This window comes from Somniosus microcephalus, chromosome 26 (genome assembly GCF_052327205.1).
Source record: "Somniosus microcephalus isolate GS21.2 chromosome 26, FLI_Smic_1.0, whole genome shotgun sequence".
Classification (NCBI taxonomy): Eukaryota; Metazoa; Chordata; class Chondrichthyes; order Squaliformes; family Somniosidae; genus Somniosus; species Somniosus microcephalus.
The window spans coordinates 1,709,110-1,736,402 of record NC_141012.1 but is presented as its reverse complement, the minus strand read 5'-3'; the positions used below and the strand labels follow the sequence as shown (position 1 = coordinate 1,736,402).

At 48.3% G+C, this 27,293-nt stretch overlaps 1 protein-coding gene across 3 annotated transcripts in view; it reads left to right on the top strand.

Moving 5' to 3' along the window:
• The first annotated feature begins 518 nt into the window (after positions 1–518).
• LOC147100203 (uncharacterized) overlaps positions 519–27,293 on the top strand; it is a 45,565-nt gene continuing 18,790 nt past the window's right edge. For 2 of the 3 annotated variants that reach the window (XM_085967637.1, XM_085967635.1), the window contains exons 1-7: positions 9,463–9,769; positions 11,558–11,698; positions 14,395–14,496; positions 17,406–17,541; positions 19,307–19,384; positions 20,019–20,156; positions 21,438–21,493. In XM_085967637.1, the coding sequence (XP_085823763.1) occupies positions 9,687–9,769; positions 11,558–11,698; positions 14,395–14,496; positions 17,406–17,541; positions 19,307–19,384; positions 20,019–20,156; positions 21,438–21,493 (734 nt within the window). In that variant the 5' untranslated portion in view covers positions 9,463–9,686. Of the gene's footprint in view, positions 619–2,890; positions 2,955–9,462; positions 9,770–11,557; positions 11,699–14,394; positions 14,497–17,405; positions 17,542–19,306; positions 19,385–20,018; positions 20,157–21,437; positions 21,494–27,293 lie in introns of those variants that run through there. The other variant, XM_085967636.1, reaches the window with a different exon arrangement.

Below are 27,293 nucleotides of genomic sequence, written 5' to 3'. Positions count from 1 at the left end.
AGAACTCATTTTTAATGTGGAAGCAAGTCATCCTCAGTGCCGAGGGACTGCCTAAGAAGACTTTTGACTGATAAATTAAAGTGATCACAGAACATGGGGGAAATACATTTTTTAATGCCCCAATTCAATTTCTCCCGGGTGTTTGCTCTCAGCAGTGTGCAGGAGATTAATCTTTAACTCCTGGAGACTCCCGGACAATTCTGGAGGGTTGGCAGCCCCTAGACCCACTAACTGATGAACCTGCCACACAGGGCCTGCCAAAAGGGGGAATGGGATGGAAGTAGGAGGCAAATGGAGCAATGACGCAAATAACTGACAGGAATTTTTTAATAAGTTTAAACCCAAAAGGGAATGTACCAAGAAACGAGTCAAAAGAAAAGGGGAGTAAAATGTAACATCAGAAGGAAAACAAGTGACAAAGACAGAAAAAAGGGAGGAGATTGGACCGAGAAATGGAGCTCAGGCTCCCGCCGGGAGCCTGGCCTAGGCCGCGCGTTGCTAGGATACCGGGGCCTGGGCGGCGTTGCCAGGGTAACGGAGCGCCGCCGGGCCTGGCTCGGAGCGGCCGCGGCTCCAGACCCGGCCCGGGGAGCAGCTGCTGCATCGGCCACCTGGGCGGTAGGTGAGGCCGGGCCGCGGGTGGAGGTGGAGGTGAGGCCGGGCCGCGGGTGGAGGTGGAGGTGAGGCCGGGCCGCGTCGCGGGTGGAGGTGGAGGCCGGGCCCTGCAGTGTGTATGTGACCTGCAGCAATGGGCTACCCCTGCCGGGCATGCCCAGGACACAGAATTAAACCATCCTGAGAAACACCAGCAATCAACTTGCTGACCGGTTCCCAGGCCGGTGGTCAGATCCTGCGCGCTTCCTGCGCACGGGTTGGTCAACAGACAAACCAGACTTGCATTTCCATAGCGCCTTTCACATCCTCAGGATGTCCCAAAGCGCTTTACAGCCAATGAAGTATTTTTGAAGTGTAGTCACTGTTGTAATGCAGGAAACGCGGCAGCCAATTTGTGCACAGCAAGCTACCACAAACAGTAATGTGATCATCACCAGAGAATTTTTTTTAAGTGTTGGTTGAGGTTTAAATATTGAGAAGTGTTCAAAATTATGAGGGGATTTGTTAGAGTAGATAGGGACATAGATTTAAGATAATTAGCAAAAAAAAAGAGTGTGAATCCTTCTGGAAATGATAAAAACAATACACTGTCCACTTAGGGTTGGTGTACAGGACTAACACAAGAACTTCTTTTTATATTGCACTTTTAATGTGCTAAAAACATCCCGAGGTGTTTCACAGAGGCGTAATCAAAAGACAATGGACTTCCTGAGCCAAAGAAGGAGATATTCGGAGGAGTGGTCGCAATCTTGGACAAAGGGTTGGGTTTTAAGGTGGGTCTTAAAGGAGGATGGAGAGGTTTGGGAGGGAATTCCAGAGAGTTGGATCGAGACAGCTGAAGGGTGGGGCGAAGAAAGGGGGAAATGCGCAATAGTCTGGTCAGAGAAGCGGAGGGTCCGGGTGGGGGTTACAGAGATAGGTAGGGGTGAAGTCATGAAGGGATTTAAACAGGAGGATGGAAATTTTAAATTTGAAGGCTGGGGAACCAGGAATCAACATAGGTCTGCAACGACTGGGGTGATGGGTGACCAGGACTTGGTGCAGGATGAGCTGAGGTTTACGGAGGGTGCGGCCAGGAGAGCATTGGAATAGTAAAGCATGGAGGTGACCAAGGCATGAATGAGAGTTTCAGTGTAGATGGGCTGAGCGGGCGATAAGACAGCGGTGGAAGTAGGCGGTCTTGTGGGAAAGGATATGATGTCGGAACATCATCTCAGGATCACATAGGATGCGGAGGTTGAGAACAGTCTGATGCAGCCTGAGACAGTGGCTGGGGAGGGGGATTGAGTTGTTGACAAGGGTACAGAGTTTGTGGCAGGAGCCAAAGACATTTGCTTTGGTCTTCCCAATGTTTAGCTGGAGGAAATTGCAGCTCATCCAAGACTGGATGTCAGACAAGCAGTCTGACAGCACAGAGACACAGGAGGAGTTGAGAGAGGTAGTGGAAAGGTAGAGCTCAACATCATTAACACATGTGGAAGCTGACTCCATGTCTGCCATGTGGATTATATCACCAAGGGCCAGTATGTAGATGTGGAAACGGAGGAGGCCAGGGATAGAATGGTACTCTGGAGGGCTGGAACAAGAGCTCTTGCTGGAGTTGCTACAGCAATGATTGGATCGGTAAGACTGAAGCCAAGCTAGGGCAGTCCCACCGAGTAGTGGAGGGGAGGTATTGGAGGAACGGGGTGTGGTCGCCCGTGGCAAAGGCTGCAGAGAGGATGAGGTGGGATAATGCACCTGATTACACACCTGTGAAGCACCTTGGGACATTGTTAAAGGTGCTATATAAATGCAAATTGTTGTTATTGTTGTACCGTAACCCTTTATTACACACACCGAGCCAACGGTTCCTTCAAGCTGTGCGGTCGCGTAGCGCTCTGCAGGTCCCGTGCAGCTGGTGAGCCGGCTTTTAAACAGAAAAAACGCAAATGTGCGGAATTTTGAATGGCCTGTGCAGCCTGTTAAAGGGGCCGCGCGGGCCAAAAAAAAATTAGAGGGCACATTGCTCCCAGCCACATGAAAACCACTTAATCGTCGCTGGGTCAAAATCCTGGAACTCCCTCCCTAACAGTACTGTGGGAGAACCTTCACCACACGGACTGCAGCAGTTCAAGAATGCGGCTCACCACCACCTTCTCGAGGGCATTTAGGGATGGGCAATAAATGCTAGCCTTACAAGTGACGCCCACATCCCGAGAATGAATTTTTAAAAAGTGTAATCTATGCTGTGTGGTGAATTTATTTTAGTTAATCTGATATTTGTTCCAACTAGGGTTGAATTCATGACTCATGGCATCTTATAAAACTGAGAAAAGCTGGAGTGACCTACAGGAGAGGTAGGGAAAGAGTGCAGTGCTTGGAGCATGTAAACTAATTCACTACAACATCCAAGGGTTATCACAAACGCCACTAATGTTTAATGTGGTATTGCTTCTTCTGGGTTTCATCAGCACCTGACTGGAACGGAGCGATGTTGTAAGGACTCACAGCCGCACTCCCCCTACCCCACCAGCATCGCACGACTGGGTGAAACTCTCCTTTGTTGACCTCTTCCTTGTAATCCATCCGGGATAATTATGCCATATTGTTGGGACTGTGAAGCAGGAGATCTGCCCTGCATTTCAGCTGCACTGTAGATGATCAGGGTATCCTTGGCCCTGACACAGGACTGTGGAGATGAGGGATTTCAGTTCTGGAATACAGCAAGAAAGAAGGGGGTAGATCACCATATTAGGGGACAAGACCATAAGAGCAGCACAACAAAGCATCTCTGCTCACGCTGTTTGTTGAGAGGGGAGAGGACTGGAGTGACAGATCCTGCAGCCCGTTCAGATATCTCGGTGTTAAGGGCTTCTCTGGACTCCTGTACTTTGCAATGAATCCGTTAAATTTGTTGTGTTGAAGTGCCTTACTTCTTAGCTCTGGGTAATGACTCAATACACTCTTGGATTCGTCAGACAGACAGGCCTTTTATTTCTCTTGCAAGGGGAATCAGCACCTCTACTCAAGGGGTGAGGCTACTATTCCAATGATACAGCGTAAGCGTTCCATATTTATACAGTGTAACAAACAAGTTTAATTGACATTCCTTTGTTCCTCTATCAGGACACATTTTAGATTAATCATCAGGTATTAATGACATATTGACAGAAGGATCCTGGACACATAAGTCAACCGTTAATCTATAACAGGGCATGAATCGTGTAACCGGAGGTCCTCTTTAATCTTAATCATGTATTGGGAGGCTAGGTTTGCTTACGGTCACAAGTTGTCAGGTCACTGGTTACTTCAAAGGAACCCATTGTTTCACTTCTACATTCTCATTAGGTGGGCAGACACCTGTTCTTGGCTGTAATCTAAGTACGTGCAATAGCTCTAGTTACACATCGACTCTTGACCGGTGTCAAGTCTGAAAACTTTTACCCAGCAAGCACCTGAAATTAACCCCTTATAATATGTAGATTTCCTCATTCCCCCCTTTTGTCCTTTCTAAGGACAATCTATTTCGCTAAGTTTAAGAAATTCTACATCAAAGGTCTCATCCTTAATATCCTCATATTCAGACATCATTGGTACTGGAGGAGTTGACGTTAATAAGGAAAGGACTTTTGTACACAATAATTTTAAACAACCAATCAATAAACTAATTAAAATTATTATCATCACAATTGCGATTAAGGCTTCCAAAATTTGCTTTCCTAGTGCTCCTCCCCATCCTGAAATCCAATCCCACATGGACCACGGTTCAGGTTGACATAGTTTCTCTACAGCCTCCTTTATGTGGTTTACCAGGTTGGTGATATTTTCTGAGCTATCTGGGATATAGGTGCAACATTCGGTTTTTATGATTGCACATGTGCCCCCTTCTTTTGCCAACAAATAGTCCAGAGCCATGCGGTTTTGTAAAGCAACAGTGCGCATAGCCACCATTTCTGCGTTTACATCACTAAGAGCATCAGCAGTATCATTGGCTATTTGTTCCAACACTGCTGCCATGTTTATAGATTCTCTTGCTAACTTCCCTGTTCCATACCAGGGAAATGCTATAGCAAAGAACCTTTCAGTTTCTGTAATGGCTCGTTTTACTCGTGTCCCAGGGTGGCTATTCAAAGATGAAATATGATGTATATAGGGCACTACATATCCCAAATAACATGACCCAGTCCAATTTTGTGGTAACCAAGGGTATGCTCTATGCCCACAGATGAAATAGGTGTTATTATAGGCTTCAAATGTGTTCCATATCTGGTGCATCATTCCTATTCCTTGTTCTCCTTTCCAGATTTTTTTACTAGTCAAATTTTGTACTGTGGACAGGTTCCACCGTCCCCAATAGGGCCATTCGACTGCACCCGGTGGTTTAGTAGTAGTTTTAGTCAAAGTGTAGTTACATTTGCACTCACTCCATCCAACCATCAATCCTTCTCCATTGTCGTTTACCAGACAGACTTCTCCTTTTGTTTTATTTACGGTTCCCATTGACGTCACTAATAGACTCTCTGGATTCCTTTGATTATCATATTGGGGATGAAACCACCCTTCAAATTTTATAAGGTTGTATCCTGCATCTTTCCATTCATTTTCCAATTGATCTGGGTTTAAACTATTTTGGGTCTGAAATGTACTGGCTGCCTCCTTATTCCAGGTGGTATTAAACTGTAATAACCACCCTACCATCTCTTCTATTTCGAAGGGAATGGGCCTTAGAGGAATTCCACCCTCTGCGTGCACAGGGATGTGGCTACATATCCAGCATTTGGCAAGGTTCTGTCTTTTAGCGTACAAATAACTCATGTATACAAAGGTATTAACATGATGATAGTTATGCTTATTTAACAGTCTTCCACTTCTCCCTCCTTGTTTCTTAGCGGTCCTATTAATTTTTCTTTTCTGAGTAATTGATGTTGAAACGAGGGGTTGTGTAAAAGGATTATCACAAAACATTGCCTTAGCTGTCAGGGCCAGTCCTCCTCTTGAATTACCATTGCAGATAACCCCTCCGTTCGCAATTTTGTCACTTGATAATACAGTATCAGGGCATGTGACCCATAGCTTATCAAGCCTTTGTCCACTATCTTCTTCTACTATCTTACCCTGTCTTACCCTAAGATTTAGGGGTTGATACGGGGGTACCTGCATAGTATGGTCCTGGAGCTGGATTTTCATGGTCTCATTATAACATATAACATAAAAGAGATTTTTGGTTAAAAGTACACATTCTTTTATACATGGTTTGCCTTTCAGAGGATCTGGGTAAATCCATATGGCAGTTTCAATTATTGTTGACAAAAAGAACAGTCTTATTAGAGTCCAAATCCAGTTCATCTTGGCAGTGTATCGTCTTCAACTGATGCCTTCTTACAACAGGACGTGTGTATCCATGTTGGTCGCTCCTTTACTTTCACAGCGGTGTTTGTGGTCAGGAGTACTTGGAAGGGTCCCTCAAATCTGGGTTGAAGGCCATTTTTTCACTTGAAGATTTTTATGTAGACGTTATCTCCTGGCTCGAAAGTATGGCACTTTCCTTCAGCGGGATCGACCTGGGCTTCCTTCACCTGTTGATGGAAACTAGAAATGCATTTGGTTAGTGCAATGCAATAACTCAACATATCTTCCTCCATTTTATGAATGTCCATTTGTTTAGCTGTTAAAGGTGCCGAAAAGGGCAATCTTTGTGGTCTTCCCATGACGATCTCGTGAGGCGACAATCCTGTAGTTCTGTTGGTAGCAGACCGCATTGTCATTAAAGCTATGGGTAACAGATCAACCCATTTAAGTCCAGTTTCTTTACACAGTTTTGCAAGCTTGTTTTTCAGCATCCCGTTATATCTTTCCACTAGTCCAGCCGACTGTGGATGATAACTGCAATGGAGGTGCTGGTTAATCTGTAAGGCTTTGCATAGTTCCTTAATCACTGTTCCCGTAAAATGGGACCCATTGTCACTTGACAGTTTTGCTGGTATCCCAAAGCGAGGCACAATGTCCTTCAATAAACATTTAGCAACAGTAGTGGCGTCACTCTTTCTACAAGGCAACGCTTCAATCCATCTTGAAAACATATCAACAATAACTAATACATATTTAAAGCTCATACACACAGGTAGTTCAATAAAATCCATTTGCAAGTGTACAAAAGGGCCCAAGGGGTTTGGGTGGGATGCGGGCTGTACCTTCTTTATTTTCCCTGCATTCATGGTCTGGCAGATAGTACAATTTTCACATATTTGTTTTGCCAACTTTGAGATTCCTGGTGCATACCAGGTCTTGAGGATACAGTCCGCCATCCCCCCTTTGCCCGCATGGGTGAATTTATGAACACATCGGGCAATTGGTGATAGTAATGATTTGGGTGCCACCATGCGGCCGTCATGATGAACCCATAAGCCGTCAGTGTTTTTAAAACAATGATTAACAACCCATTCCTTTACTTCATCAGAACTGGCCCTATCTTGATGGGTCAGCACATCATCTAAGGACGAGGGCTGCGGTATCTCTGGCTTTTCCCTAACAGGGAAGGCTGAAACTTGTCGTCCAGTACTTGATATAGCTACTGACTTAGCAGCGCTATCTGCAGCAGCGTTTCCAAGCGCAACCTCGTCCAAATGCCCCGTGTGCGCTTGGCACTTAATAATGGCAATCTGCTTAGGTCTCTGGATGGCTAATAAAAGGTTTTGAACCTCGTGCATTTTTAAAATTTGGGTTCCTGATGACGTTAAATAACCGCAAATCTTCCAAATCTGTCCATAATCATGAGCTACTCCAAAAGCATATCGAGAGTCAGTATAGATATTTACAGACTGCCACATAAATTCATAGAGACATCTCCTGATAACAGAAAGGAGTGTTCTTCCTCAAATTCTTCTACTTTTACTGTGAGGGGAGTCAATTGATTCAAGCGTTGTAGTATTCCAGCCAATCCAGCTATCGGGGTCTTTTTCCCATTAATAGGCATTCCTTCAGAATATCCTTTCCCTAACACCGAAAAGGTTGCTCCTGTATCTACTAAAATGACATAGGTCTCCCAGCTATTTGCATTTTAATTTCAGGTTCGCTGCGTGAATTTAAAGAAACAACGGGCATTTGGTGGTCTGTGGCGCTTGGGGCTGCTGGTGTCAGTCAGTAATTCTGATCTCTATTTCTCCTAAATCCCTGTCCGTTTGTAGGGTAACCTCCTGACTGGTCCGAAAAAGGGTTATGGACAGTGAAATTAGGACCTTTATTCTCTAACGGAGGTCCATTATTGGAGGTTTTGTTCTGACGCTTTTTCGCAGGGCATTGGTTTGCCCAATGTCCGGGTTGTCCGCAATTGTAACAATTACTAGATCGTCCATACCCTCTTACTCTACCACGTCTTCCTCTATATTCCCCTCTATTCATCATTCTATAGTTACCTTGTTATCCTACCATAATAGAGGAGAAAGGTGTTTCTTCAGGGTAATTAATTTTTTTTTTTCTGACTCAACAAACATAGAGGCAGTCTTTTTATCTGGCTGTTCTCTATTTCTCTCTTGTCCGTTAAACATTCCTCGAGGCAAGTAATTCTTTCTATGTTAAATGAACCATCTGAGGGAAAGGGTCTAGTCTTATTTACAGTCCATTTGGACCAATTTGGTAGGTGATCAATGGATGATTGACCAGTTCTTTAACATAAAGGCTGCTGGCGTGCCTTTCTCGGGTGGCTTACTGGTGCTAGCACCCATTTTAGCAGCTTAAATGGTTCACTTAAAACAATCTAAACTCCTGTGACAATCCGTGATCTGCGTTGTACGCCCCTACAGATCAGATTAATAAACTATACATACGTATCAAAATTACAGTCACATCCAATCTTCTTGGTCTTTACTTCAAATCAGTGTCACAAAGTCCTTGACCATTTGTCACTCCGAGTGCCTTTAGAGTTTCGGCGCCTACTTTATGGTCCCGGCCTTCACGTGGGGCATTTGCCCTCTTAATAACCGGCCTGAGGCTAGGCGACTGAAACTCAGCACTTCCCGACTGAATTTAGTCAACTGACTGCAACAAGGGTTTTTAAAAAAATTTTACAACACATTAAGACATATCCTTATGCTTTAAAACTCGAGGGTTCTCAACCCTCGTGGAAGGTATTTCTAACTGGGGAAAATACTGAATCCACAATAGCTTAGTGGATCATGTAAAAGACATCACTATTTTCTCAACCATACATTCCGCCGCGGGACTCACTTCCCCGGCTTGGGTCTTTTCCAACCCCTTCTGCAGTTTTTTTTTCAGCTTAAGTATTTTAGTTAAAACATACAACAATTCCGTAACATTCTATGATCTGCGTGGGACGCCTCTACAGATCAGACATGACTAAACATTAATACATATGACAATAAACAATAAACAATACACTTGTTAAACAACAACCAAAGTGTTACTAAATCCCCAACCTATGCAGCCTTACTGGACGAAGTTGATTGATAATAACAAGTAGTTAAATACTCACTCTCATAAACATTAAACATTGACACTGTGTTTCAGACAATCGCCCACTCTTCCTTCCTCTACCCTACTCCCTTTAGCCAAATTTTTAGCAAAAAGGGCCTTCAATTTGTCCCAACTAACTTCACCCACTCTCTCTCCTTCTACCCTACTCCCTTTATGGAACCTTGCTAGTTCAATTTCCAGTAAATCGCTAGCTCCTTAGTTAATCAAATTCCTGACTTAACCTTCTCTCTCTGGTACCTTTATTTCAGCGCTTCCTACCGTCCTTTTCTGCACGATCCTGTTCGCGGGGCGTCAGCGCCTCATTGGCTGATCCTCTGTTCCGTTTCTGAAAGGGAAGCAGTCACAACGGCAGTTTAACCTCCGAACCTTGTGAGTCAATTACCCGATGGCAGTACTGTCCAATGGAATAAACAGACTATGCGCAGCTATGCTTCTGGCAGGGAAAGTCCCAAAAATGTGGCAAAACACCACCTTCGGCCGATGGGATTTTTCCTAACTGAGCAACGTACTCGGCGTCTGTTAACTCACCAATTGGTACAGCAAGCCATCTCGGTGGAACCTCCAAATTGTTGAAGTGCCTTACTTCTTAGCTCTGGGTAATGACTCAATACACTCTTGGATTCGTCAGACGGACAGGCCTTTTATTTCTCTTGCAAGGGGAATCAGCACCTCTACTCAAGGGGTGAGGCTACTATTCCAATGATACAGTGTAAGCGTTCCATATTTATACAGTGTAACAAACAAGTTTAATTGACATTCCTTTGTTCCTCTATCAGGATACATTTTAGATTAATCATCAGGTATTAATGACATATTGACAGAAGGATCCTGGACACACAAGTCAACCGTTAATCTATAACAGGGCATGAATCGTGTAACCGGAGGTCCTCTTTAATCTTAATCATGTATTGGGAGGCTAGGTTTGCTTACGGTCACAAGTTGTCAGGTCACTGGTTACTTCAAAGGAACCCATTGTTTCACTTCTACATTCTCATTAGGTGGGCAGACATCTGTTCTTGGCTGTAATCTAAGTACGTGCAATAGCTCTAGTTACACACCGACTCTTGACCGGTGTCAAGTCTGAAAACTTTTACCCAGCAAGCACCTGAAATTAACCCCTTATAATATGTAGATTTCCTCATTTGGTAGTCTTGTTGGGAAGCTATTATTATATCTGGAACACTTTATAGGACCTTCTACTTCAAAATATTCTGTTCCTTTAGATCCTAATATTGACTTTCCTTCTTCATTGCATTTTCACTCACAAAAAAAGTGCAATATTATTAATTTAAGATGTTGTTTGTAGCTACTCATTGACTTCTGTTAGAAAGAAAGACTTGCATTTATATAGCGCCTGTCACAAGCTCAGGATGGCCCAAAGTGCTTTGCAGGCAATTAAATACATTTTTGAAGTGTAGTCACTGTTGTACTGCAAGAAACGCGGCAGCCAATTTGTGTTCAGCAAGCACAAACCGCAATGTGATAATGACCAGATAATCTTTCTTTTGATGGTGGTTGAAGGACAAATATTGGTCAGGACACCGGCGAGAACTCCCCTGCTCTTCTTCGAATAGTGCCATGGGATCTTTTATGGCCACCTGAGAGGGCAGACGGGGCCTCGATTTTAAGTTTCATTCGCAAGATAGCACCTCCGACAGTGCAGCACTCCCTCAGTACTGCCCCTCCGACAGTGCAGCACTCCCTCAGTACTGCCCCTCCGACAGTGCAGCACTCCCTCAGTACTGCCCCTCCGACAGTGCAGCACTCCCTCAGCACTGCCCCTTCGACTGTGCAGCGCTCCCTCAGTAATGCCCCTCCGACAGTGCAGCACTCCCTCAGTACTGCCCCTCCGACAATGCAGCGCTCCCTCAGTAATGCCCCTCCGACAGTGCAGCACTCCCTCAGGACTGCCCCTCCGACAGTGCAGCGCTCCCTCAGTACTGCCCCTCCGACAATGCAGCGCTCCCTCAGTACTGCCCCTCCGACAATGCAGCGCTCCCTCAGTACTGCCCCTCCGACAGTGCAGCACTCCCTCAGTACTGCCCCTCCGACAATGCAGCGCTCCCTCAGTACTGCCCCTCCGACAGTGCAGTGCTCCCTCAGTACTGCCCTTCCGACAATGCAGCGCTCCCTCAGTACTGCCCCTCCGACAATGCAGCGCTCCCTCAGTACTGCCCCTCCGACAGTGCAGCACTCCCTCAGTACTGCCCCTCTGACAGTGCAGCGCTCCCTCAGTACTGCCCTTCCGACAATGCAGCCCTCCCTCAGTACTGCCCCTCTGACGGTGCAGCGCTCCCTCAGTACTGCGCTGGCATGAATTATGCGCTCAAGTCTCTGCAGTGGGACTTGAACCCATGTCTCTCTGACTCAGAGGTGAGAGCGCTCCCACTGAGCCACGGTGACACCAAGTTCTGTTCATATGGCAGCAATCCTCCGGCAGTCTCTGAATGCAACTTGTATTTCTCTGCAGTTTAAACCGTGTTCGACAGCAGCTTGGCCTTGTTTCACGGGCAGGCTGGGATAACCTTGAGGATAGTGATGCTCATCTACGTGCCCATTCAACCAGTCAGCGTAACAGGCGGAAGGTGCATTCCCCATCTTACCTGCCCAGGTAAGCTTATTTCCAATAGTTCCTGTGAAATATAGGAGGATAGGAACTGGAGGAGGCCATTCAGCCCCTCGAGTCTGTTCCCTCATTCTATTAGATTATGGCTGATCTGTACCTCAGCTCCATTTACCCGCCTTTGCTCCATATTCTTTGATAACCTTACCCAACAAAAATCTACCAATCTCAGTCTTGAAATTTTCAATTGTCTCCCAGCATCCACAGCTTTTTGGGGGAGAGAGTTCCAGATTTCCACCACCCTTTGTGTGAGAAAGTGCTTCCTGACATCACCCCTGAACGACCCGGCTCTGATTTTAAGGTTCTGCCCCCTTGTTCTGGACTCCCCCACCAGAGGAAATCGTTTCTCTCTCTCTACCCTATCGACTCCTTTAATCATCTTAAACACCTCAATTAGATCACCCCTTAATCTTCTAAAATCAGGAATGCACACCAAGGGGGGAATTTTCCCAGTCCTGAGGGGGCGGGTTTGGAAGCGGGACTGCCGGGAAAATGGCAGAAACTGGGAGCTGGTACCAACCCCGCTTCCAACCCGCCTCCGTGCCATCCTCCCGGGAGGCGGGTCCCCGAGTCGCACAGGGACCCGTCTCCTCGAGGCGGGAAGGGGATTACAGCCAATTAACTGTCTGTTAACAGGCAGTTTTGAGGCTTTTCCCTATTTTTATGTCTGCAATTGCGGGTTTCCCGACAGCTGCGAACCTCGTCAGGGTCAGCGAGGCGAGCAGTGGGTCTGCGGGGGTGAGAGGGGTCGAAATGTCAGCTGTAGAGGTGAGTGATGGGTGCAAGTGTGGACAGGTAAGTATGAGAGGTGAGTGTAAAGTGTTGGAAAATGTTTCCTTACCTTTGCTTCTTTCAGCAGGCTTTAACCCTTGGGGATCCGGAGGTGCCTCATCTCAGTGGCAGAGATGACAGAATGGCTGCTGCATTCTCAGATGTAGCAGCCATCTGCTTTCTGCTGAGGAGAGAGGTCTTGGTGAGCCTTTGTGCAAGGGCTCACCTTAGATCAGAGATTGTCATGTTTAACAGCTTCTCAAAGCTGTCAAACGCTGACAATTCATCTGTCAAAATATTTTCAACAGATGAAGCGTCATATGCTGATGTCATCTGTCACCGGCGTGCCCTTAATTGGCCGGTAAGCCTGCAGGGCGGGGCATAGCAAGGCCAATCAAGGGAAAAAGCGTGGGTTCGTCCGACGTTGCTGGGGGCGGGACTAGAACCCGGAAGGCAGCAGTCCCGCCTCCAACTCGTCTCAGCTGGCAAACTCCAGCCCTAAGTTTATGCAAGCTGGCCTCATAAGTTAACCGTTTAAGCCCCGGTATCATTCTGGTGAATCTGTGCTGTACCCCCCCAAGGTCAGAGCTCTAGGGCACGGGGATATGGATTCAAGCTCAGATGAATAAAGGGAGAATGCACAAATAGGACGTAACCCAGGGAGCCAGCGACAGTGGAGGGTGTTATAAATTTTAAGAGGCTAGTGGATGAAGTTTTGACAGACCTCCTCCCTGACCCTCCTGCCCTAACTCTCAGTCCCTTCCCGCCCTGCCACCCCGTTTCTCCCTCCCCTGCCCACCCACACCTCCCCTCCCCTCCCTCGCCGCCCACCCCACCCCTCCCCTCTCCTCCCTGCCCACCCCACCCCACCCCTCCCCTCTCCTCCCTGCCCACCCCACACCTCCCCTGCCCTCCCTGCCCACACCTCCCCTCTCCTCCAAGCCCACCCCACACCTCCCCTGCCCTCCCTTCCCCTCCCTGCCCACACCTCCTCTCTCCTCCCTGCCCACCCCACCCCTCCCTGCCCACACCTCCCCTGCCCTCCCTTCCCCTCCCACCCCACACCTCCCCTGCCCTCCCTTCCCCTCCCTGCCCACACCTCCTCTCTCCTCCCTGCCCACCCCACCCCTCCCCTCCCTGCCCACACCTCCTCTCTCCTCCCTGCCCACCCCACCCCTCCCTGCCCACACCTCCCCTGCCCTCCCTTCCCCTCCCACCCCACACCTCCCCTGCCCTCCCTTCCCCTCCCTGCCCACACCTCCTCTCTCCTCCCTGCCCACCCCACCCCTCCCCTCCCTGCCCACACCTCCTCTCTCCTCCCTGCCCACCCCACCCCTCCCTGCCCACACCTCCCCTGCCCTCCCTTCCCCTCCCACCCCACACCTCCCCTGCCCTCCCTTCCCCTCCCTGCCCACACCTCCTCTCTCCTCCCTGCCCACCCCACCCCTCCCCTCCCTGCCCACACCTCCTCTCTCCTCCCTGCCCACCCCACCCCTCCCCTCCCTGCCCACACCTCCCCTGCCCTCCCTTCCCCTCCCACCCCACACCTCCCCTGCCCTCCCTTCCCCTCCCACCCCACACCTCCCCTCCCTGCCCACCCCACCCCACCGCTCCGCTCCCTCGCTGCCCTACCCACCCTGCCGCTCCCCTCCCTGACCATTCCCGATTTCATGTTGTTACCGCACCATTCCCAGCTGTAAAGGAGGCGCCCCGTTACTGTCGTCACTGTACAACTCAGAGCGGCGGGATGGTTTTATTATAAGGGATTCTCATTGGCCCGAGGGACAGTGGGAGAATACACAGGCTTTTCAGATCACTGTTATTCGGGTTGTATTAATGTTGTATATTCTCTCTTGCCTTCCTGTAATTAACTGGGTGATAATTTCCTCCTCTGCACTAACTTGTTCTCCTAGGCTGTTTACATCTGACAGCGTTCCTACCAGACCCTCCGCCGATCTGCGACGGGGTCTCCGGGAAGTGGTTCCTCCACTGCTTCCTGAAAAGGCCAATAGCAGGTACAGGGAATAAATAATAGAGAACGCACAGTGAATATGAAGTAATACTGGATTATGATCAGATTTTACACAAAAGGAGTTTCACCATGAGAACCCCCTTTAAAGGGGGATTCCTCCCTCAGGAACCCCGGGGCCTGAGCATAGCTCCCAGCCTGGCCTCGAGGCGGGAGAGTGCTCAGTGGTGCAGCCGAGACAAATCAGGAAATTCAAAATGACCAGTGCAAGCTTTAATCTGAAAGCTCACACAATCCGGTTCAGATAACTTTACTGGGTGCTGGGGTTTCTTAGTCGATAGAAAAAGCAAACTTGCAAATGCTGAAATAAAAACAGAAAATACTGGAAATACACAGCAGGTTAGCGTTGTGCAGCGACCTTCATCAGTTTCTTAAACTTGCCCTTTCTCTTTTAGTTACTTACGTGCCTGCTGTGTATTCCCACTGTTAATCGGATTATTGTAGGAAATCCCTGCTGGACTCCTGAAATTACACTGAGCAAGGCTGTCACTCACAGAGAGCAACAGCTGCTCTGTGCTTATTTATCCACCACAGGTAATCACTGAGCTCATTGGGGGGAAAAACTGAGTCGCGCCCCCACTTCGCCGCGGTGCTACTTTTAGTATTTAAATTAGCGCCCCCGCGGCCAATTTTCCCAGGTAGCGCCCCGAGAGGAAGGAAGGGGCCCTACTGGAAGCACCCCTCGTCCCTCTTAGGGTGCTGCGAGTCAATATCACTGCGCTACGTGTGGCGCTGCGGCACATCGCGCCGCGGTACTGCAGGCCTTCCTCCCCTTCTTAAAGGGGAGGGGCCTTGCGCAGCGCGACCTGGGGCCCAGCTGGGCCACCGGTGATCGGCGTGCCGGCAAAAGAGCCCGGCACTCAAGAGAAGTGCCGCGCTTGGAGCGCAGCCGGCACACCGCGGGGGGGCTTCTAAGAAGGTCGGGGACGGCAACGGGGGAAGATGCTGGCAGACGGCCAGCAACAAAAATGGCTGCCCGGCACCTCGTCTTTAATTAGCGCTGCCCTGGCCGCAGGTAAGCCCCATTGACCCTGTCAGACATAGCGTCCGGCGGTAAGTCAGGGGGCGCTACCGAAGATCGCAGCCGGGGCACGGTGCATGGAGATGACTTCATCACCGGCGGCACAGTGCCGCGGGGTGCTAACGGTTACCGCCGCCGCTAACCTCCTGCTGAATTTCGCGTGGGGTGCCGGCGGAGCTGCGCCCGGGCGCTAGTTACTTTGCGCCCTCTTAGGCGCAAAGCAACCGAATTTTTCCTCCCTGGAACGTTGCTGGGACACAGCACAGAGACACTGAAGGTGCTTTTTAGAACACGAGGTTGTTAGATCCTCGCTAGCTGCCATAGAAATCCTGAGAGGCTACAGCATCACTTCGTGTTCAGCTTTTAGAGCTTTGTGCAATATTTCATCAAGTGCGCATTTAGTCTAAGGGTCAGAGCAGGTTATTATTCTTAAGTCATGTATCTCACACCAGCCAGCATGTTGAACTGAATTTAATTCATTCGCAGTTTTTGTACAAATAAACTCCCAAATTTCCCATTGTATCTCCAGGGAGGGTCAAAGGAGAAGTTTCGTCATCACTGAAAAGCAGCTTGCATTGACTCTGTGAACACAGACACTCTGGGCTTCTGACAAAGGACCCAACCCAAAGCATTGACCTCTCTTTCAGATTCTGCGTTTCCAGTACTTTCTGTTTTTATTTGGGGTTTTCAACATTTGCAGATTTTTTTCCTACTTATATTGGCCAGACCCTGGGGTATATTCTCCACTGTGTGTGAAGTGAAAGAAACATTCTTTGATAAAGTTCATTACAATGTCAGCGTGACTTAGTGGTGGCCCTTTTGCTTCTGAGGCAGAAGATGGTAGCTCCGAGCCGCACTGCAGAACTCAGGCAATTGATCTAGGCTGCAGCTTCAGAGCAGGATTGAGGGAGTGCTGCTGTCTTATCAGGTATTAAACATTTATTCAAACAACACCAAATACTGTTTGTGGGATCTTCCTGTGTGCCAAATTGGCTGCCGCGTTTCTTGCTGTGACTGGACTTCAAAAGTACTTCATTGGCCGTGAAGCACTTTGGGACGTCCTGAGGATGTGAAAGGTGCTATATAAATGCAAGTTCTTTCATTACAAACGAACGTATTCAAGTCCACTCCAGGATTTGACTACATCATCTAGGCTGAATCTCGTGCTGCACTATCGAAAGAGTCGTCTTTCAGATGAGACATTAAACCGAGGCCCTACCTACGTGTTTCAGTGATTTAGGTTGTTGTTAAAATTCCCATATAACTATTCAAAGAAGAGCAGAGGGTTCTGATATTTCTACCGCTACCCAAAACCAGATTAACTGATTATTCATTACATGTGCTATTTATGGGAGCTTTCTCTGCACAAATTGGCGACCACATTGGCTACACCTCAAAAGTAATTCATAGGTTGTGATGACTCTGGGTTTCGAGTAGATTTTCTTTCTTAATAAAACAATGTTCTTTCATGTTACACATAGGAAAGCACACCCCTCTGGGTGTTGCTGCTACGAGTGGCTTAATATTCAGTTCTTTCTTTTCCCTGTACCTAACAGCGACAGCATGACTGCCTCTCTGCCCCATATAATATTTATAAAGGTTTAAGGTGCAGGACACACAGAGAATCATTTTGAAGTGCAGCGGTTGTTGTCACGTAGGAAATGTGGCAGCCATTTTGAGCTCCCACAAACAGCAGTGAGATGATTGAGCCGTTAATCTGTTGTTTGGTGGCATTGGGTGAGGGAGGAATATTAGTCAGGCCTTTAGTGGCAGTTTATGTTGGTGAAGAATTACTCTGTGGCATTACTGTGTTATGGTGATGCTGTTCTAGGCGGTGCCAGTGATTTGTTTCTGTGAATCTGTTGTTCGAACAGAGAAGAGGCGCCGAGGAAGTCAGTGAACTGCAGCTTTCAGCAGCCATTCGGTCATCTAAAACGTTCCGACAGCCCGGACACAGCCGTGATTCACATCGCAGATCTCCCTCTGCAGGCAGGACTCCACCAGAGGAGGGTATTTTATATTTTTATATCTGTGCTTGATGAAAACCTTCTGTTGATTGTCGTTTTTTCAGAGACAGTTTTTCTTTCCAATGAATGTTCTCCTTTTCTCTGCCGAAGACTTTTGTTCCTTTTGTGCTATCAGTGTTGGGAGATGGGGTTAAGTTCCACAGTGTGCAGTGTTCTCAGTGCCTGATTGAAGTGGCTATTTTCCTTTGTAAGCGGCACTGAGTACTGATGTGCTATTCGATCATGGATGGCAGCACAGTTGAGCATGATCAGGTTCTCCCCTGGCACCCACACCTTCCAACCGGACTCACTGGATAGTGGTCGAGAGCAGGGACTCTGGATTTCTCCCTCCCTCGCTCGTGGGCACTGTAGACAATCAGTACTAGCCCAAGATGCATTTGCACATTGAGTCGATCTCAACCCTACACTCTGACAAAGCCAATAACCTCACCTCGCACTTCAGAGTAGGAAATATTAGGGTAGAAATTACAGTCAGCACTATTCTTGTTTAAATGCTTAAGAATGAAAGAAAGAACTTGCATTTATATAGCGCCTTTCACAACCTCAGGACTTTCAAATCGTTTTACCGCCAATGAAGTACTTTTTGAAGTGTAGTCACTGTTGTAATGTAGGAAACGCGGCAGCCAATTTGCACACAGCAAGATCCCACAAAATTCAATGAGATAATAACCAGATAATCTGTTTTTAGTGATGTTGGTTTAGGGTAAATATTAGTCAGGACACCGGGGAGAACTCCCCTGCTCTTCTTTGAATAGTGCCCTGGGATCGTTTACATCCACCTGAGTGGGCAGACGGGGCCTCGGTTTAACGTCTCATCCGAAAGACGGCACCTCCGACAGTGCAGCGCTCCCTAAGCACTGCATTCTCTGGAGTGGGACTTGAACCCACAACCTTCTGACTCAGTGGTGAGAGCGCCACAGCTGACACCTGTTGTATTATGCTTCATACAGTCATACCCACTTACTCCCATATAGGTTAACACCTGCATTAATATGGTGCAGAAAGATATTTAGCACGAGTGCGCTAAGTATTTGTGCAAGAACAGCACTGACTGTAATTTTTGGGTCATTGAGTTAATGCAGACCAATTATTCTACATGGCATTTCTACCGATCCCACACTCTTAGCAGGAGCCATGGTGAAAGGAAGCATGAGTTTGAGAATTGGTACTACAGTGTTGTAGCTGTGTCTACACTTCATGCTACCTTTGAGCCCGGTCTCCAGCTGTGAGCACAGGAATGGTGAATTCACTCTTACATTTAGCACCTGATGTAGCTGAAGTGTTGCAGTGGTAAAATTCAGCTCAGTATTATCCCTGGCAATTTTTCAAATTTCCTGCAGAACTCTGGAGATCGATTTTATTTCACAAACTGATACCAACAGCAGCACAGAATTTAATCCTGTGTACAGGTGTCGAGCAGGAACATCCATTCCTCAGATGATCTTAAATTTTAAGGGAGCTTGGCTCAGTTGGGCATCACTCTCGCCTCTGGATCAGAAGCTTGTGAATTCAAGCTCCAAAACAATACTGAGGGAAGTGGATGTAAACGATCTCACGGCAAGAAGCTCTCCCAGTGTCCCGGCTAACATTCCTCCCTCAACCAGCAGCACCAGACCAGATTAACTGCTACATCTTACTGCTGCTCGTGGGATCTTACTGCTCTTATTGCCTTTACTATTTCTTATTGATATGGAATGTACTGGGAAATGCAGGACTATTGGAAATAGTTTGATTTTACTTGTTTTCAGAACGTTCCCTCAATGAGACAAGAAGGCGACAAGAAGGCATCATCAAGAACTTCGAGCCACAGCCCAGGCCTTGAGCGGGTAAGGGAGCAAAGGATCTCGATCCCTGATCAGTGCTGAGGTAGCTGATCTCAGCAGGAGGGGTCCTGCATCTCGCCTCAGTGCCCCAAGGAGGAGGGAGACAAAGAATCAGCCGTACTCCAAAGCGCCCCCACCCCACCACCCCCAAAAATGCAGCTGTTCAGAGAGCAGCTCGGGGCCACACAAGTGCAGTATGGGCTCACTGACACCTCTGAGTGCCACCACGTCTTGTGATAAAGCAGCTCCCCCAACAGATGGAGTGACATTAGGAACTCCCTGGGTGGAGGATGTGCAAGATACAGTTTCAGGAATGTGTATTTTTACTTCTTGTCCCTTTTTTGGCTTTCTGGGGTAGCCACTTGGTGAGGAAAGCTGGTAGAGAGGCATTCTGCCCCTGGGCTTGTATTAGTGCCTCTGTTGACCTGTTTGCTGTGGTGGGGTGCCATGGGGAAGGAGTCAATCCCATATATTGTCTCCTTCCCCATCGCGAAGCGTCTGGGCTCCCCATCCAACTACTGGAGTTTCTCCGCCACAGACAGACAGTGGGGGGGAAATTGCCCCATTGGGAAATCCTCAGCACAGCGCTGACATGCCTCCCCAGCGTGTGACTTTATCCTATCTGGTCTGCTTGTAGGAATTTGCAGCATGCTGTTTCTTCAGAGAAAACAAGTCGTTTGCCTGGAACTTTGTGGACTCGTTCATCTGGGAGGTGCTTCGGGACGAGTTGGTGCCTGACACCCTGATGGAAGTGCTGTCAGGTGACTACACTAAGGTACTGTGAGCAACACTGTACTGTTAAAAATGATGCACAATCCAGATAAAAGGATGATCGGCACCTAATCATTTGTATAACTTTCATCGAATTTACAGCACAGAAACAGGCCATTCGGCCCATCTGGTCCGTGCCGGTGTTTATGCTCCACACGAGCCTCCTCCCACCCTCCTCATCTCACCCTATCGGCATCTCCTTCGATTCCTTTCTCCCTCATGTACTTATCTAGCTTCCCCTTAAATGCATCTAAGCTATTCGCCTCAACTACTCCCTGTGGCAGTGAGTTCCACATTCTCACCACTCTCTGGGTAAAGAAGTTTCTCCTGAATTCCTTAATAGTGACTATCTTACATTTATGGCCCCTAGTCCTGGTCTCCCCCACAAGTGGAAACATCTTCTCTACGTCGACCCTATCGAACCCTTTTGTAATTTTAAAGACCTCCATCAGGTCACCCCTCAGCCTTCTCTTTTCTGGAGAAAAGATCCCCAGCCCCTGATAGCCATACTCTCTCAGTCTGGTATCATCCTTTTTCACTTTATCTGGTGCCTCTATATCCTTTTTGTAATATGGAGACCAGAACTGTGCACAGTGCCCCAGGTGTGATCTCGCCAAGGTATATTGTGACCGGAACTGTGCACAGTTCTCCAAGTGTGATATGGAGACCAGAGACTCCAAGTGTGATCTTTCCTGGAGGCCTAGTGGGCAAACGTAGCCACGTGTGGTACTGAGTCACACAGCCGTGGAAAGCCCCAGGTTCAGTGGCCATTGTCTGTTGAGTGTCTGATCTCAGCCAGTGTGACAGGGTGCTACAATTGGCCTCCGGCCCCTGATCCCGATTGCTCTCTGTGACCCCTGCTGAAAACTGTGCACGTTCAGAAGTTGGATGACGATGGAATTGGGCTCACCCTGTTGCACCCATTGGCACTTGCTGTCTAGGATTAGAAAGGAAGAGTGGCCATTGGGGTAAGGCATGGGAGATCCACCAGGACCCATGGAAAGAGCCCGTGCCCTCGGGAGAACGTTGCAGGGGAATCATTGTATAAGCTACAGTGTGTGACAAGCGCAGGCTCATCTCTTATCCCATTTGTTGACCATGGTTGCTTAACTAAGTGGAGTCTGTACCTTTTACGGGTATGTACTAGCTTTGTATCGTACCAAATACTAAGGATGACTTTCAGCAGAGTGCATGAGTGCTTGGCTGCAGCAGCTGCTGCCAGTTAGAATATAGGGCGTGTAACGGTTGCAAAAGCTGCTATTTTTAATGGTGTAATTTTTTCCAGCGTCCTCCTGTATATTCACCGAATATGAAGAATTCCCACATCCAGAGTGAGCTGCAGTAAGTATAATGAAAGAAAGAAAGACTTGCATTTATATAGCACCTTTCATGACCTTGGGATATCTCAAAGCGCTTAACAGCCAATGAAATGCTTTTGTTATAATGTAGGAAACGCAGCAGCAAATTTGCGCACATCAAGGTCCCACAAACAGCAGTGAGGTAATGACCAGATAATCTGATTTAGGCGATGTTGGTTGAAAGATAAATATTGCCCAGGACACCAAGTAGTGTCATGGGATCTTTTACGTCCACCTGATAGGGCAGACGGGGCCTTGGTTTAACATCTTATCTGAAAGACAGCACCTCCAACAGTGCAGCACTCCCTCAATACTGCACTGAAGTGTCAGCCTGGATTATGCCTCTGGAGTGGGACCTGAACCCACGACCTTCTGACTCAGAGGTGAGAGTGCTACCACTGAGCCACAGCTGACACCTCGAGCTGTCCCAGTTCTAATTTGTAAGCTCTCGCATCAAGAACATTTGCCAGCAATTCTGGTGCATTCACATTACAAGGTTTCCATTTCCGATCAAGGCTAACCTCACTGTCCTTGGCCTCTTGTATTGTTCCACGGAAGCTCAACGTAAACTCGAGGAACAGCACCTCATCTTCCGATTAGGCACTCTGCAGCCTTCCGGACTCAATCTCGAGTTCAACAATTTCAGATCAAAACCTCGGCTTGTAATTTTTCCACTCCTTTCCCCACCCCCCCCCTTTCCTTTTGTTTCTCTCTCACACCTGGCAGCTATCTCCTGCCCTGCCAGTACACGGATTTCCAACATCCGCAGTATTTTGCTATCGTACTAGTGTTTGGTTCACTGCCACACCTCTTCTAGGAATGCCTACCTTGAAGAAGTTCTGCTCTTCTCTTCGACGGGATCTCCGTTTGGCTCTTCAACCTTGTTCATCTTCATTACTTTCAGTTTCCCTTCTCGTGTTTGATCAGGTATCTGCCAAGACTTGGTTTCACAGCCACATCATTTTCCTCAGCAACTGTCTCCGGTTCCGACTTATTCCACGTGGATTCCAACTAAACTTCCACCCTTCGTGCTCCGGATCCACCCAGGATTACAAATATCTCCAAGATATTCATCGTTCCTCGAACTACTGCTCTCGCCGCATCCTGAGATCCACGCTCAACGCCATGCGTCACCACATGAACACTCTCGACCTCTCTCTTCAGCAGCACCGGCGCACTCTATCTCAAAGCTGTCCGGGTCCACAGTTCCATTTCACCCTTCGACTCATCCGACGCTTCAACAAAAAACGTTTTTTCTTCCTTTCCGATGTCAAGGATCGCAAGCTTCATCAACTCTTGGACACCAACGCCCCTCCGGAACCTTCTTCCCCTACACTTTCCTCTGACCCCCCTTCTCCCAATCTCACCCCCTGCCGCGTTTTCACTATCCCCTCTGACCTTCCACTCTCTGACCCTGAACGATCAGTCCTCAGCAAAGGCCTGAGCTTCATCCCCTTACTCCTCCACCTCAATGAATTTCGAGCTCGGCACGATGCTGAGCTCTTTTCCCGCCGCCTTCGTCTCCGTGCCCACTTCTTTGGCCAGGAGTCTTCCCCCCGCACAACTGACCCTTTCTCCCGCTTGCAGAATTCCCGTTCTACCTGGACCCCTCCCCCTGGCCTCTTACACTCTCTAGATCTTTTCATCGCTAACTGCTGCCATGGCATCGGCCGTCTCCATTTCTCTGCTCCCCTCACTCACTCCAACCTACCTCCCTCTGAACTTGCAGCACTCCGTTCTCTTAGATCCAACCCCGACATTGTCATTAAACCCGCTGACAAGGGTGGTGCTGTTGTTGTTTGGCGTACTGACCTCTACCTAGCGGAAGCTGAACGCCAACTCTCCAACACCTCCTCCTACCTCCACCTGGACCATGACCCCACTACCGAACATCAAACCACCGTTTCCAAGACTGTCACTGACCTCATCTCCTCTGGAGATCTTCCCCCTGCTGCCACCAACCTCATAGCTCCCCAACCCCGCACAGCCCGCTTCTACCTCCTTCCCAAGATCCACAAACAGGACTGCCCTGGTAGACCCATCATTTCAGCCTGTTCTTGCCCCACAGAACTTATCTCTTCCTATCTTGACTCTATCTTTTCTCCCCTTGTCCAGTCTCTTCCCACCTACATCCGCGACTCTTCGGACGCCCTCCGCCACTTTAACAGTTTCCAGTTTCCTGGCCCCAACCGCTTCCTTTTCACCATGGACGTACAATCCCTCTACACCTCCATCCCCCACCCGGATGGCCTGAGGGCGCTCCGCTTCTTCCTTGAACAGAGGCCCGATCAGTCCCCATCCACCACCACCCTCCTCCGCCTGGCTGAACTTGTTCTCACATTGAACAACTTCTCCTTTAACTCCACTCATTTCCTCCAAATCAAAGGTGTTGCCATGGGTACCCGCATGGGTCCTAGCTATGCCTGCCTTTTCGTGGGCTATGTGGAACAATCTTTGTTCCAGTCCTACTCGGGTCCCCTCCCTCACCTCTTTTTCCGATACATTGATGACTGTATCGGTGCCGTTTCCTGCTCTCGCCCCGAACTTGACAATTTCATTCACTTTGCCTCCAATTTCCACCCTTCCCTCACCTTCACATGGTCCATCTCTTCCCTTCTCTTCCTCGACTTCTCCGTCTCCATCTCTGGGGATAGGTTATCGACCAATATTCACTACAAGCCCACTGACTCCCACAGCTACCTGGACTACACTTCCTCCCACCCCGCTTCCTGTAAGGACTCTATTCTATTCTCCCAGTTTCTCCGTCTCCGTCGTATCTGCTCCGACGATGCCACCTTCCACACCAGTGCTTCAGACATGTCTTCCTTTTTCCGCAACCGAGGATTCCCCTCTACTGTGGTTGACACTGCCCTCGACCGTGTCAGTTCTATCTCCCGCACTTCTGCCCTCACCCCTGCCCCTCCCTCCCGGAACCATGATAGGGTTCCCCTTGTCCTCACCTTTCACCCCACCAGCCTCCACATTCAACGGATCATCCTCCAGCATTTCCGCTACCTCCAAAGTGATCCCACCACCAAATGTATCTTCCCCTCCCCTCCCCTTTCAGCATTCCGTAGGGACCGCTCCCTCCGAGACACCCTAATCCACTCCTCTATCACCCCAAACAGCCCTTCCCCTTCGCCTGGCACCTTCCCGTGCAAGCGGAGGAGATGTAACACCTACCCCTATATCTCCCCCCTTCCCACTGTCCAGGGCCCCAAACACCCCTTCCAGGTGAAACAGCGATTTACTTGTACTTCTTGCAATCTTGTATACTGTATTCGCTGCTCACGATGCGGTCTCCTCTACATTGGGGAGACCAAACGCAGATTGGGTGACCGCTTTGCGGAACACCTCCGTTCAGTCCGTAAGGGTGACCCCGAGCTTCCGGTCGCCTGTCATTTTAATTCACCACTCCATTCCCACTCGGACCTCACTGTCCTTGGCCTCTTGTATTGTTCCACGGAAGCTCAACGTAAACTCGAGGAACAGCACCTCATCTTCCGATTAGGCACTCTGCAGCCTTCCGGACTCAATATCGAGTTCAACAATTTCAGATCACAACCTCGGCTTGTAATTTTTCCACTCCTTTCCCCCCCCCTTTCCTTTTGTTTCTCTCTCACACCTGGCAGCTATCTCCTGCCCTGCCAGTACACTTTACACCTAATCTCAGCCTATTACTATCTCGTCTAGCTCTTTTACTTCTTTTGTTTCTTTCACTTCTTTTGTCCGATCGCAGGCCTGCCTTCGATCTATTTTCTTTTCTTTCTAGTTTTGAAGAAGGGTTCGACCCGAAACGTCAACTCAAATTTCTCTCCACGGATGTTGCCTGACCTGCTGAGTTTTTCCAGCATTTTCTGTTGTTATTAACCTTGTGGAATGTACATAGGATTACACAGGATATACGGCACAGAAAGAGGCCATTCGGCCCAACCAGTCCGTGCCGGCGTTTATGCTGCACTCGAACCTCCTCCTGTCTTTCCTCATCTAACTCTATCAGAGTAACCCTCGATTCCCTTCTCCCTCATATATGTTTGTCCAGCCTCCCCTTAAATGCATCTGTACTAATTCCAGAGTTGGGAACTTGACCTGAATCCAGAGTGAATGGAGTGAGACTCCATTCTCTGGAGCCAGATGGGCTGAACTTTGGAAGTGGACTGTATCTATCTATGTGGCATATGTGTGAAGTGAGGCTGCTTTGGCACTGATGTTGAGCAGCGTCTCGATTTTGAAATTCTCATCCTGTTTTCAAATCCCTCCATGGCCTCACCCCTCCCTATCTCTGTAACCTCCTCCAGCCCCACAACCCCATGAGATCTCAGAACTCTCCCAATCCTGGCCTCTTGTGCATCTCCAATTTTAATCACTCCACCATTGGCGGCCGTGCCTTCAGCTGCCTGGGCCCTAAACTCTGGAATTCCCTCCCTAAACCTCTCCACCTCTCTTTCCTCCTTTAAGGCGCTCCTTAAAACTTACCTCTGTGACTGTCACCTGTCCTAATATCTCCTTATGTGGCTCAGTGTCAGATTTTGTTTGATAATCGCTCCTGTGAAGTGCCTTGGGACATTTTACTACATTAAAGGTGCTATATAAATGCAAGTTGTTGTTGCTGCTGTACTGCAAATGCAGCCTTAATGCATGCCGTATTTCATTAATGGAATATTTATGTGTAAGAGAAGTGTAGACTTCAAAGGGATTCGATTGAGGCCTTTTAAAATAATGAAAGAGTTAGACTTAGTCCAAATGGATAAGCTAGTTGAACAAATCGATTAGGGAGGACCAGGACACATGAGTATAAGCAGAGAACGAGATTAGATGCTGCGGGCTATTTTTTGCAGCGAGTCATCGACCTCTGGGACAAGTTGCCAGCACATATCTACATATAGAAGGTAGGTGGGTCATTGGTGGTTGTCACCGAGTCAGCATGGTCTCCAGGAGTCTGCCTGATCACCTTCGGTGGGAGGTGGTTGGGGGGGGGAGCGGAAGAGGGCGGTCAGAGAGGAAGTTTAAAAAAACAATAATATAATAGCAAAATACTGCGGATGCTGGAAATCTGAAATAACAACAGAAAACGCTGGAAACACTCAGCTTTGCAGCCTGCCGGACTCAACACTGAGTTCAACAATTTCAGATAATTATCCCTGCCCCCATTTTTCATGCAGTATGATTTTTGCCATTCCCATTTGCAACATTTTATCTTTCCTGCCTCTTACAAAAGTACAGGGTGTTCTTTCTATTCCTTCCTCCCCTCCTAACCCCCACCCCCACCCCCCCCCCGTCTCTACACCTGCTTAATATCTGTTACATCTCCAGCTTTTTCCAGTTCTGATGAAGGGTCCCAGACCTGCAACGTTAACTCTGTTTCTCTCTCCACGGATGCTGCCTGGCCTGCTGAGTGTTTCCAGCGTTTTCTGTTGTTATTTAAAAAAAACAATTCTGGGTTGCTTTGCCTCTCCCAGGAGTTTGTTTGACTTTGTGGCTGGTGGGTGAGGGGGGACGGGATGGAGGGGATAGTGTGCAGAAGTTGGACAAGCTCGATGGACCAGCCAGTCGTCACCTGTCCTTTTTCATATATTTGTATGGGAGCAGTGCAGAGAAGGGTCGTGAAGCTCTGTCTGGTGTCGAGGGCTTGAGTTATGAGGAAAGGCACAATCTTGAGCTTTTCAGAATGGAAAGGAGGCGTCTAAGATCATTAAAAAGGATAGGATAGTCAAGAGAACAGAGAAGGTAACTCCAGGATTTTACTTTAAATTAAGTTACAGAAGTAGGATAAACGGGTACAG